Source organism: Dendrobates tinctorius, unplaced genomic scaffold (assembly GCF_039654945.1).
Source record: "Dendrobates tinctorius isolate UK_male_01 unplaced genomic scaffold, ASM3965494v1 ptg000067l, whole genome shotgun sequence".
Classification (NCBI taxonomy): domain Eukaryota; kingdom Metazoa; phylum Chordata; class Amphibia; order Anura; family Dendrobatidae; genus Dendrobates; species Dendrobates tinctorius.
This window is the reverse complement of record NW_027361735.1, coordinates 2,627,374-2,639,539: the sequence shown is the minus strand read 5'-3', so window position 1 is coordinate 2,639,539 and position 12,166 is coordinate 2,627,374. Positions and strand designations below refer to the sequence as shown.

General features: G+C 43.6%; 1 protein-coding gene across 1 annotated transcript; it reads left to right on the top strand.

Moving 5' to 3' along the window:
* The first annotated feature begins 10,405 nt into the window (after positions 1-10,405).
* Positions 10,406-11,494, top strand: LOC141095148 (uncharacterized). The gene is made up of 2 exons (XM_073581030.1): positions 10,406-10,787; positions 11,049-11,494. Exons 1-2 carry the CDS (start codon positions 10,406-10,408, stop codon positions 11,492-11,494), a joined length of 828 nt encoding a protein of 275 aa, XP_073437131.1.
* The last annotated feature ends 672 nt before the right edge of the window (positions 11,495-12,166 follow it).

Below are 12,166 nucleotides of genomic sequence, written 5' to 3'. Positions count from 1 at the left end.
TATTCCTTTGAGGGGTATTGATGCTACTCCTTTGGCGGAGAATAAACCTCAGATTTGGACCCAGGTGAGAATGCGAGTTGCCCCAGACCACCAAGAAAATTGTAAATTTTTGGTGCTGCATAATTTGCATGATACTATTGTTCTGGGTTTTCCTTGGTTGCAAACTCTTAATCCAGTTTTGGATTGGAAATCTGGGTCTGTGGTGAGTTGGGGTTGTCAGTGTGTTCTTAGGGACGCTCCTGTTTTCTCCACCTCTCCTCAGTCTCGTGATATTCCTGATTATCTAGCTGATTTTTCTGATGTATTTAGTAAGAGCAAGTCTGCGTCTTTGCCTCCTCATAGGAGTTATGACTGTGCAATTGAGTCGATGCCTGGGTGTAAATTTCCCAAGGGTCGGCTTTTCAACTTATTAGTATCCGAACATGATGCTATGCGATCCTATATTAAGGAGTCATTGGAGAAGGGTCATATTAGACCGTCCTCGTCACCTTTAGGTGCTGGTTTTTTTTTTGTGGCCAAGAAAGATGGTTCATTAAGACCGTGTATTGATTATCGTTCCCTTAACAAGATGACGGTTAAATATCAGTACCCGTTACCTCTGATGTCTGATTTATTCTCCAGAGTTAAGAGTGCCTGCTGGTTTACTAAGCTTGACCTCAGGGGGGCGTATAATCTTATTCGCATCAAGCACGGGGATGAATGGAAGACGGCGTTTCATATTCCGGAGGGACATTTTGAGTACCTGGTGATGCCTTTTTGGCTCACTAATGCCCCTTCTGTTTTCCAGTCCTTTATGAATGATATTCTCCATGACTTTGTGGATAAGTTTTTGATCATCTATCTGGATGATATTTTGATCTTTTCTAGTGATTGGGATTCTCATGTGGATCACGTCCGGACTGTGATCCGGATTTTGAGGGAGAATTCCCTGTTTGTTAAGGGATCGAAATGCCTTTTTGGTGTACAGAGGATTTCATTTTTGGGATTTATCTTATCTCCATCGACTATTGAAATTGACCCGGCCAAGGTACAGGCCATTTATGATTGGGTTCAGCCTACTTCTTTGAAGGCCCTCCAGAAGTTTTTGGGTTTTGCTAATTTCTATCGTAAATTTATAGGTAATTTTTCTGGTATTGTCAAACCACTGACTGATCTGACCAAGAAAGGCACTGATGTGCTGAATTGGTCTCCTGAGGCTATCTCAGCATTTCAGGAGCTTAAGCGGAGATTTACTTCAGCTCCGGTTTTACGGCAACCTGATGTCTCACTTCCATTTCAGGTGGAAGTAGATGCTTCTGAGATTGGTCCTGGAGCTGGTTTGTCCCAAAAAGACCCTGTGACTTCTAAGATGAATCCCTGTGCCTTCTTTTCTCGAAAGTTCTCCCCTTCTGAACGTAACTATGACGTGGGGAATCAGGAATTGTTGGCCATGAAGTGGGCATTTGAGGAGTGGAGACATTGGTTGGAGGGAGCTAGACATCAAGTTGTGGTCCTCACCGATCACAAGAATTTGATTTATCTGGAGTCGGCCAAACGCTTGAATCCTAGACAGGCTAGATGGGCCTTATTTTTCACGCATTTTAATTTTGTGGTCTCTTTTCTTCCGGGCACTAAGAATGTTAAGGCAGATGCACTTTCTAGGAGTTTCTTTGCCGATTCTCTTAGTGTGACCGAGCCTACCACCATCCTAGGTGAAGGGGTAGTTCTTTCTGCCATTTCGCCCGATTTGAGACGCGCCCTGGAGGAATTTCAGGAGGATAAACCTGAGGTTTGCCCTATGGGAAAATTGTATGTTCCTGACCAGTGGAGAAAGAGAGTGATGTCTGAAATTCATTGCTTCGCATTGGCTGGTCATCCAGGTATTTTTGGTACCAGAGATTTGGTGAGTCGGTCCTTTTGGTGGCCTGCCTTATCTCGTGACGTCACGAATTTTGTACAGTCCTGTGGGACTTGTTCTCGGTCTAAACCCTGTTCTCGTTCTAGTGGGTTGCTGATGCCCTTGCCGGTGCCCAAGAGGTCATGGACCCATATCTCAATGGATTTTATTTCTGATCTTCCTGTCTCTCAGAAAATGACTGTTATCTGGGTGATTTGTGATAGATTTTCAAAGATAGCTTATCTTGTTCCACTCCCAAAGTTGCCATCTTCCGCTGAGTTGGTGCCCTTGTTTTTACAACAGGTGGTTCGGTTACATGGGATTCCTGAGAACATTGTGTCCGACAGAGGAGTCCAGTTTGTTTCCAGATTCTGGAAAGCCTTTTGTTCCAATCTGGGAGTTCAGTTATCCTTCTCCTCCGCGTTTTATCCCCAGATCAATGGAAAGACTGTGAGAACAAACCAGACCTTGGAGTCTTATTTGAGATGTTTTATATCTGCTGATAAGGATGATTGGGTCTCATTTTTGCCCTTTGCCAAATTCTCACTGAACAATAGAGCTAGTTCTGCCACTTTGATGTCACCCTTTTCCTGTAATTTTGGGTTTCATCCTCGATTCTCTCCAGGGCAAGTGCAATCTTCGTCCTGCCCAGGTGTGGACACTGTGTTTAAGAGAATGCAGCAGATATGGGACCAAGTAGTGGATAAGTTGTCACTCTCTCAGGAAAAGGCCCAGCGATTTTCCAACCGGCATAGGACCATTGGTCCCCGGTTTAAAGTGGGTGATATGGTTTGTTTGTCGTCTAAGAATATTCCTTTGAAGGTTGCATCTCCTAAATTTAAGCCAAGATTTATTGGTCCTTATAAGATTTTGGAAATTCTTAATCCTGTTTTGTTTAGATTGGCTCTTCCAGTTACGTTCAAGATCCATAACGTATTTCACAAATCTCTGATGAAGAGGTTTGTTGAGCCAGTGGTTCCTATGGCAGCACCTCCTGACCCTGTGTTGGTTGAAGGCAATGTGGAATATGAGGTAGAGAAAATATTGGATTCTCGTTTGGTTAGACGGAGACTCCAGTATTTGGTCAAATGGAAGGGTTAGGGTCAGGAGGATAATTCTTGGGTCTCTGCCTCTGATATTCATGTCAATAGATTGGTTTGTGCTTTTCACTGGGCCCATCCTGATCGACCTGGTGGCTTGGATGAGGGTTCAGTGACCCCTCCTCAAGGGGGGGTACTGTTGTGAGTTCATTGTCACCAGTTGTGAGTTCCCCTTCTGGACTCCCTCTGGTGGTAACAGGAGGTAGTGAGGCTGATTTGATTGGTGGAGATCTGCCACCTGAGAATGAGGATGACGATTGGACCTCAGGAGTCTCAGATTGGATTTAAGACAGCCGACGCCCTATTCAGTTGCTGGTGATTCCTTCTGGCTTGTCAGCTCTTGGTTTTCAGCTCTGTTCCAGTCATCTAAGGCTAACTTTTTCTGCTAATGTTCACACTTGATTTTGTTGGTCTATTCAGTTTTTTGTGTGGTCAGCCAGCCCCGGCTGGGGGCTGTGCTGAATTTCCACTCTTATTTATCAGTATTTTGCCAATTTGCTGGGGGCTGTGCTGAATTTCCACTCTTATTTATCTGTATTTTGCCAATTTGCTTTTTGTCCCTTACTAATTTGGCCTCTTTTTGCTCTGTCTCAGAATATTTCAGAGTGCTGATATAGTGGGAGAAATCTTGTGACTTCAGGGTTAATTTTGCTATCAGAAGTGTTGGACATTATTTTTGTAGGGTTTTTGGCAGATTGCAGACAGTGTCTTTCCCTTTCCTTTCTAGTTAGCTTGGGCCCCATCGTTTCCTGCCTGTGTTTGTGCTTTCATCTTGTTTCACCGTCAATACCTGTGTGGGGGCTATCTATTCCTTTGGGGTCTGCTCTGGGACAGTTAGTTTTCCCCTTTTCATGCTTCAGGCTTATTTAGTCCTCCGGCTGTGACGAAGCATCTAGGAACATCGTAAGTACGCTCCACGGCTGCTGCTAGTTGTGTGGTAGGATCAGGGATCTGCAATCTGCATAGTTACCAACCTCTCTGGTTTTCTGTGACTTAGCTTGTTTTGCTTTTTTCTCCTTGGTGACCCATTCATAACAGTAAGGTAGTCAAAACTCCAAAATGGTAAGTGAACACAATGTCAGGCTTACAGCCAAAAACACCAAACTTGCCAGATATTAGAATTCAATGTGAGCAATTTTATTACATAATATCTAAGTCAAGTTTTTTTGTTGTAATAAAAGTTTATTAGCTTTTTATGCATAGCGGTCAGCTACAAATCTATATATGTCAGTGTCACAATGGTCCCCCTGTCTTAAAACTGACATAACGATGGTGTTTACCCAGATGACCATGGCCACCCCAAGTCCATTGGGCTGTACCTTCAACTCAAGCTTGCCTGGTACTGAGACTAACCCAATTTCTTAGATCCAACAGATTCATTCGCAATGAGTCTTGCAGTCTGGCTTGCAGGGAAGATGGCTGCAAAGAATGTATATTAAAAAGATTTTCATATATCAAAGTGATAAGTAAGAATTTTAGATCCGAGTAGTTATTGATACTTAGTTACCTATTTGCTAAAATGAGCACTACACTCCTGGATTAGCTGAAGAGAGCCTCATAGACTTTCTATAAACACTTATGTCCCTTAATTTTGTCTATTGGTAGTGGTTTTAGCATTAGGATCTCTAGGATCTCACTGATTAAGTCTGATGTGGCGCCCTGTGTCTGTGTCGCCACAAAATGGTCAAATATGTACTATTTTATGTGTATTGTAAATGATGGGAGTTATGCTTACTCTGCTGGGGACAACTGCACACACAATTTACCCCGGTCCCTTAGTCTGTCTGAAGCTTAGAACTTTGCACAGATACCCTAATTGGGAGGGGTGGGGTATAATTAGTCTGTGAGGAAACAGTGTGAAAAGAAAATGGAGAATGTTCTTGGAGGAGAGACATGTGCTTTCTCCAGGGACAGTGCTGAGAAGGATCAGGGCATCAGGCCCTAGGCCATCCAGGCTTCCAGAATAGAGTGGTAAGCTGAGAAGTTGTGTGGTTTTCATAACCAGTAGTGAAGTGGTTTTCCCTGGAGCTCCATAGCAACAGAGAATTAGTGAGAGATTGTGCAAGAACAAGCAAGTGCTTCACATAGGATACACGCTGCGAGTTGCCGGGAGAGAAAACTCTGTGATTACGTGGCTGTACTGGAAGTTTCAGACTGCAGGAAACCTTTGTAACAGAAGGGATTAGAACAGCAGGGAGTTTATACTAAATCACAGCAGAGAGAGAGATAATTCCCATTGTGCAGAGCAGACTGTATACCTGGTGAGAGTTCTATTTCATCCTCTGAAACTGCATCTGGACTTCAGTAAATGGTAAAGTGACTTTCCCTTTCTCCTGCCTTATTAATCTGCACCAACTACTTCCATCACTATCCCTGGGGGCCAGCCCTAGCTGGAGGGGGTTAAACACCTGCACTGCCATCATCACCTACTCCCCAGGAGTCATCTGCAGTGCCTGCCATCTTACAGCCAAACACTCAAACTAGCGTCATGAACTCTTTTTTTTAATTTTTGCTATCCTTGTTATCTTTTTATTTTTAATCCCTATTTCACTGTCCTCGGAGCACAGGCACCGGGCACGGCTTCCATCCCCGTGACCCCCTGAATCCAACGCTGCCCAGCGACCTGAGTACCCAGCTATGGGCAATACACTGATATTTTCCTATAACACATCAAAAGTTTTTTTGAAAGTGCAGCTACCGTTTCAATCCATTTTACACTGTCTTCAATACTAATTTTAATGTTATATCCTTTGCTGCAAATGTGGACTCCTGGTTGACCCTGTGTCATAATCCAGACCGGTTTTTGATTCCTGTCTTTCCATGTTCCCAGTCTGGTCATTTCAGGGGTTAACTTTTCTCTGCCTCAGTCTGGTTTTAGGTTTGCTATTTAGCTCCGCTTCATCCTGCAGGCGGTGTCAGCTATAGTTCTGCATTTGGCATGTGTATCTGACTCTGGTATATCCTGATTTGTCCTGCTGTGATCTCTGACTTGCTCCATGTCTGTTTACTCCCTCTGTCTGTCCTTCTTTAGTGTTTCTCTGTAAGTTTGTTGACTCCCTGGTTTTGTCTTGGCTTGCATTTGGACCTACTTCTGTCTTTTGTCTTTTCCGCCTTCAACTGTTGCTGATCCCCTGGCTTGTTTCTGACAATGTGTACTTCTGTGAACTCTTGTACTTGTGCTCCTGACTGTTTTTGACTCGGCTCATCTGACCACTCTTGTCACCTGGTGACGCTCGTGCTGCTGCTCAGTGTTGCTATGTTGTGTGTGTGCAACCTCTCTTCCCTCACCAGCACCCTCAGGTGAAAGTTGCGCTATAGTGCACTCCAGTAGCATGACATTATAGCTGACCTATACATTTAAAGGGGATTTTGCACATTTTTTCCTCTGATCATGGATCCGCTTTTTAACTTGGCAGATCAGGTGTTCAACCTGACCCAAATGATGCAGGATTTGTCAGTGGAACATAGGGCTCTTGCTTCCTCTCACAACCAACTCCAGCGGGAGGCTCAGTGTCTTGCTCCTCCATCTTTTACTGATAATAAACTTTATCCTGGTTCAGTACCAGTTGAGGGTTCTCCGGGAGTTCCACAATTCTGCTCTCAGTGGGCACCCGGGGATCTCGACCACCTGGAAAGCCATTCCTAGGATGTTTTGGTGGTCTTCCATGACCTCTGATGTCATAAGGTTTGTGCCTGCTTGTGATACCTGTGTCCGTGCTAAGAGCTCCCATAACCGGCCAGTCGGGGAATTGGTGCCATTGCCAATTCCAGAGAGACCTTGGACTCATTTGTTAATGGATTTTATCACTGATCTCCTTCCTTCCAATGGCAAAACTGTTATGACATATTCAGTAAACAGGTGCATTTTGTACCTTTGACAGAATTCCCTAATGCAGAAACACTATCTAAGTTGTTTGTTGAGCACGTTGTATGGCTGCATGGCGTGCCTTTGACTGTGGTTTCTGATACAGGGGTACAATTTGTGTCCAAAATTTGGAGGGCATTTGTAAAAGATTGGGCAATTTCTTGACCTTCTCCTCTGTCTACCATCCCGAGACCAACGGTTAGACTGAGAGGACCAATCATTCACTTGAACAGATTTTGCAGTGTCTTGCTATGTCTCAGCAGGATGATTGGTGTTCTTCATTGCCCGTGGCTGAGTTTGCATTTAACAATCGGATTAACCAGTCCACTGACACCTCTTCGCTCTTCTGTAACTATGGTTTTCACCCCCATTTTGGTGAATTTTCTAGGCTGGATTCAGGATATCCAGAGGCTGATATGGCAGTTCAATGGTCTGGGGAGGTGTGGAGGGAGGTCCAGAAGAACATTGGGGAGGCTCACGGCAAACATAAACATTTTGCTGATAAACGACGGTCTGTAGGACCTATGATCCCAGTGGGAGATAAAGTGGGGTTGTCTTACCAAGAATATTTGTCTAAAAGTTTCTTCTGCAAAGCTAGGTCCCAGGTTTATTGGTCCTTATGAGATCATTGAGGTTGTCAATCCAGTTGCCTTTCGCTTAAGCCTTCCTCTGTTGCTTCGGATCCCCATTATGTTCCATAAGTCCCTTCTTAAATCATTTGTACTATCCTCTGCTGGGTCCCCATCCCCTCTGCCTCCTGTCTCTGTGGATGGTCAGACTGAGTATGAAGTGGAACGAATTGTGGATTCTTGCATGGTCCACAGTTCACTTAAGTACTTGGTCCATTGGAGGGGTTATGGTCTTGAGGATCGATCTTTGGTCCCAGCGCAATCTATTCATGCTGATCGATTGGTTCAGGCGTTTCATGCACATTATCCTGGGAAGCCTGGGGGTCCGGTGGCCCCCCTTGAGAGGAGGGTTCTGTCATGATCCAGACTTGGTTTTTAGTCCTGTCTTTCTATGTTCCCAGTCTGGTCATTTCAGGGGTTAACGTTTCTTAGCCTCAGTCTGGTTTCAAGTTTGCTATTTAGCTCCACTGTTTGCTGCAGGCGGTGTCAGCTATAGTTCTGCCTTCGGCATGTGTATCTGACTCTGGTATATCCTCATTTCTCCTGCTGAGATCCCTGATTTGCCCCATGTCTGTTTACTCCCTCTGTCTGTCCTGACTTAGTGTTTCCCTCTAAGTTTGCTGACTCCCTGGTTTTGACTTTGCTTGAAATCGGACCTGCATCTGTCTTTTGTCTTTGTCTTATCTGCTTCCGACCGTTGCTGATCCCCTGGCTTGTTTCTGACCATGTTTACTGCTGTGACCTCTGGTACTTTTGCTCCTGACTGTTTTTGACTCGGCTCATTTGACCACTCTTTTGCCACCTGGTGGCACTTGTACTGCTGCTCAGTGTTGCTACACTGTGTACGTGTAACCTCTCTTCCCTCACCAGCACCCCCTGGTGGAGGTTGCGCTATACTGCACTGCAGTAGCATGACACCCTGCTTCCAATTGTTTTATCTCAATACAGTTTTGTCTTTTCTGTATCTTCTACACATTTTCATGACATTATATTTAATGAAATTTTGCTCATATGATTTTTATGTTGACTACCTCTGCTATACCACAAAGTACCTTTGTTGATTTCTCTATCAAACTAATATTGCCAACTTCCAAACAGCCTGATTTAACTTCATCTTTCTTGGAGTTATGTCAATTCCAGTACAATGTTTTTATTAGTCCTAGAAATTTTATAAAAGGGAACCTGTCATGTAAAATAACGCTATCAACTTGCAGATATTAGGGTTAATCTGCAGATTAACACTGTTATGACACCGAGAGCCCCAATGCCAGGAAGAAAAGAACTTTTCTTTTTCCGGCAGATTCGTTCTTTGAGTCACAGGGGTGGTGCCAGCACCCGGTCACCACACTGTGTACAGCGTGGTGGCTGTAAACGTCGCCTTGCACTGACTGACAGCAGGCTCAGCATTAGGGCCAACTGTCAGTCAGTGCTGGGAGCATGGTTACAGCCAGAGCTCTCTATACACAGAGCAGTGACTAATTCATATAGGCGCTACCCCTGTGACTGAAATACTGAGCCTGCTGGCAGGAATAAAGTTCATTTCCTCCTGTCAGCAAGGCTCTCAGTGTCAGCAACGCACGGTGCCAGAATACTATTAACTTGCAGATTAACTCCATATCTGCAGGTTAATAGTGTTATTTTACATGACAGGCTCCCTTTAAATATCTGCTTTTTGACATTAACTACGGAACTGTCCAGTTGACTAAAAAGAGGCACCTAAGCATTTGGGACAATCAAGTGTCTTGACTAGTGTTGAGCGATACCATCCGATATCGTGAAGTATCGGATCGGATTGAATCGGACCGATACCCGAGAAGTATCGGGTATCGCCGATTCCGATACTGGAAACCCATGCAAGTCAATAGGGCACAAATATCAGAATTAAAAAAACCCTTTCTTTACTTTCTCATCCAGTTCGGGAGGGGGGAAGAGTGTGGGTGGTGCGTGGGCGGACACTGTGCATGTCTGTGTGTTCGGGCGGGGTCTGTACGGGCCTCTCAGGGGTCTGTGCGGGCCTGCCGGGGGTCTGTACCGGCCTGCTGGGGGCCTGTATGGGCCTGCCGGGGGTCTGTGCGGGCTGCCGGGGGTCTATGCGGGCCTGCCGGGGGTCTGTGCGGGCCTGCCGGGGGTCTGTACGGGCCTGCCGGGGGTCTGTGCGGGCTGCCGGGGGTCTGTGCGGGCCTGCCAGGGGTTGTGTGTGTGTGCAGTAGGGTGACCGGATCTCTTATGGGGGAAAAAAATGTCGGAATCTTGTTCGTCTGGACCCCACAAAACGATTCCCCTTTCCAGATATTGAGATAGCCAAAATTTGAGCTCGATCAAACGACGTTAACCCGTGCCGCTCGTTGCTCAAAGTTTGAAAAAATCCAAATTTTTGAACAAAAAGCTGACATATGGAGCCATAACTCCAGAACGGTAAATAATAAAAGCACGCTTAATATCTCAAAAGAAAGCTAATGTTGTTCTTCAAAATTTATATTTTCTACATAATTGTTGTTATTTTAAGTCAAACTGAGTTACAACAGCTTTTAGCCCCAAGAACGTGACCTGGTACCACTAGGAGCAATGGAGCATACTTCGTATATTTTGTTATTAAGTGATAAATTTTGTTTTTTTTTGGTATATTTTTGAGTTTAAAGTAGAAATATAACAAAAAAACAAGTAATACTGATAAGTCTAATGACATTTTTTATTGAAATTAAAGTTTGTAATATATTTTGTTTCGTTTTTCTAGTTAACTGTTATTTACCTATTGGACTCTGAAATGGCATTCACATCAGGTGTACAAAGCCAGAACAAGGATAAATTATTTCTTGTGGGCTATCCCATTCACCAGATCACCGGTTGTAAACTACCCTCAAATCGTCAAGTCTTATGTGCTTTATTTTATAATTTACGTACTGTGAAATTAACTGTAAGAGAATCAGCAAAACTGATGATACGAGAAGTGTTCATTTTTTGGGGGAAAGCTCGAATCCCGACTAAACATGAGCAAGATGCAATTACTAAGCTGGAAAAACTTCACGCCGAGTGGAGAAGTCTTCAAAAAGACTGGAAGAAAACATCGGAAACGGCCAAGAACAAATTTAAACAGTTTGTTGAAAAGTTGAATGATCTCTTTGATATTGCTCAACAAGATGCCTTGGCTCTGATGAAATTGGAAGAAGATAAGGCATTTCTCGTGAAACAGAGGCAGAAGGGCCGCCCAGGTTCCATGGCTGGAGTGGATCTCAAGTTGTCTCGAGCTGAAGAAATCAAGGCGCAAAAGGAACTTGCAAAAATGAACCGACAAATCCAAGAAGAAACTTTTGATATTGGTGAGTTTATTTTATTATTATTATTATTATTATTATTATTCTAAAAAGTAGATAAACAATTAAGTAAATAGTTTCATTATAATTGAAAGAAAATTGTACATGAGAGCATCATTTGGCATCTTTATGATTGAGTTTATATTCTTAAAATAATACCTATTGATAATTAGAAGTAGGTAATTTAGTACCTATGTATTATTACTATTCTGCTAAAACGACAAGTTTTTATAGTCTTTTTTTTCTCTTTCTTTTGTTGCTTCTTAGAGACGGATGATGAAGACAAGCTCGAAGAAGGAAAAGAAGAAGAAGATACTGAAGAGGACAGCATCTACCAGGAACTTGAGAGCTTGGAGGAAATGGACATCCCTGAAGAAGCTGCAGAAGATCCAGGACCATCTGAGAGCAAGAGGATGAAAGTTTCATTTGCAAGGGGCGTTAAAGAGATTTTAAACATGAAATTATCCATTGTGTTAGATCGATGTAAGGTATCCGACAGAAATGCCACGAGAATTTTAATAGCTACTCTAGAAGCACTAAACCTTGACCCTCTTGAGTACAAAGTCTCGAAAACTTTATTACATTCTAGAAGGCAAATGTTCAGGGAACAATATACTAAAAAAATTTTAGATAAAGTAAACATTCCTGAAAAAGAGCCCGTGGTTGTCCATTGGGATGGTAAACTTTTACCGGGTGTTTTAAAACATGAGTAATGTGAGTGAATAGCTATTGCTATTTCATATGGCGAAAAGGAACAGCTGCTGGGAGTTCCTGTAACAGCAAGCAGCTCTGGAGAAGAGCAAGCTGTAGCCGTATATGAATGCCTACAGGAATGGGGTCTTCCCAACACCGTCAAGGCGATGTGCTTTGACACTGCAGCATCGAACATGGGAAGACTCAAAGGAGCATGCGTCCTATTGGAGCAAATGTTAGGAAGAGAATTGCTACACCTAGCTTGCCGTCACCATATCTTGGAAATTGTGTTAAGAGGCGTATTCGACACAAAAATGGGATCAACCACTGGACCTCATCGAGACATTTTCAAAAGATTCCTCACTGCGTGGCCCAAGATAGACAAAGGAAAATACGACACAGGTATCAGTGACAATCTAATACAAAAGCAGCTAACTCCAGAAGTAATTGCAAATGTTACTGCTGAATTCGAGACCAAATTAACTGAGAGCCACCCCAGAGATGACTACAAGGAACTGTTGCAGTTGGTTCTCGTATTTGTTGGATCACTAGACGGCAATGTGGTGGGTTTTAGAACTCCAGGAGCCATTCATCACGCTAGGTGGATGGCAAAGGCTATTTACTGCTTAAAAATGTTCATTTTTCGTCGTCAATTTAAGATGTCTAAAGAAGAAGAAAGTTCTGTGCGTGCC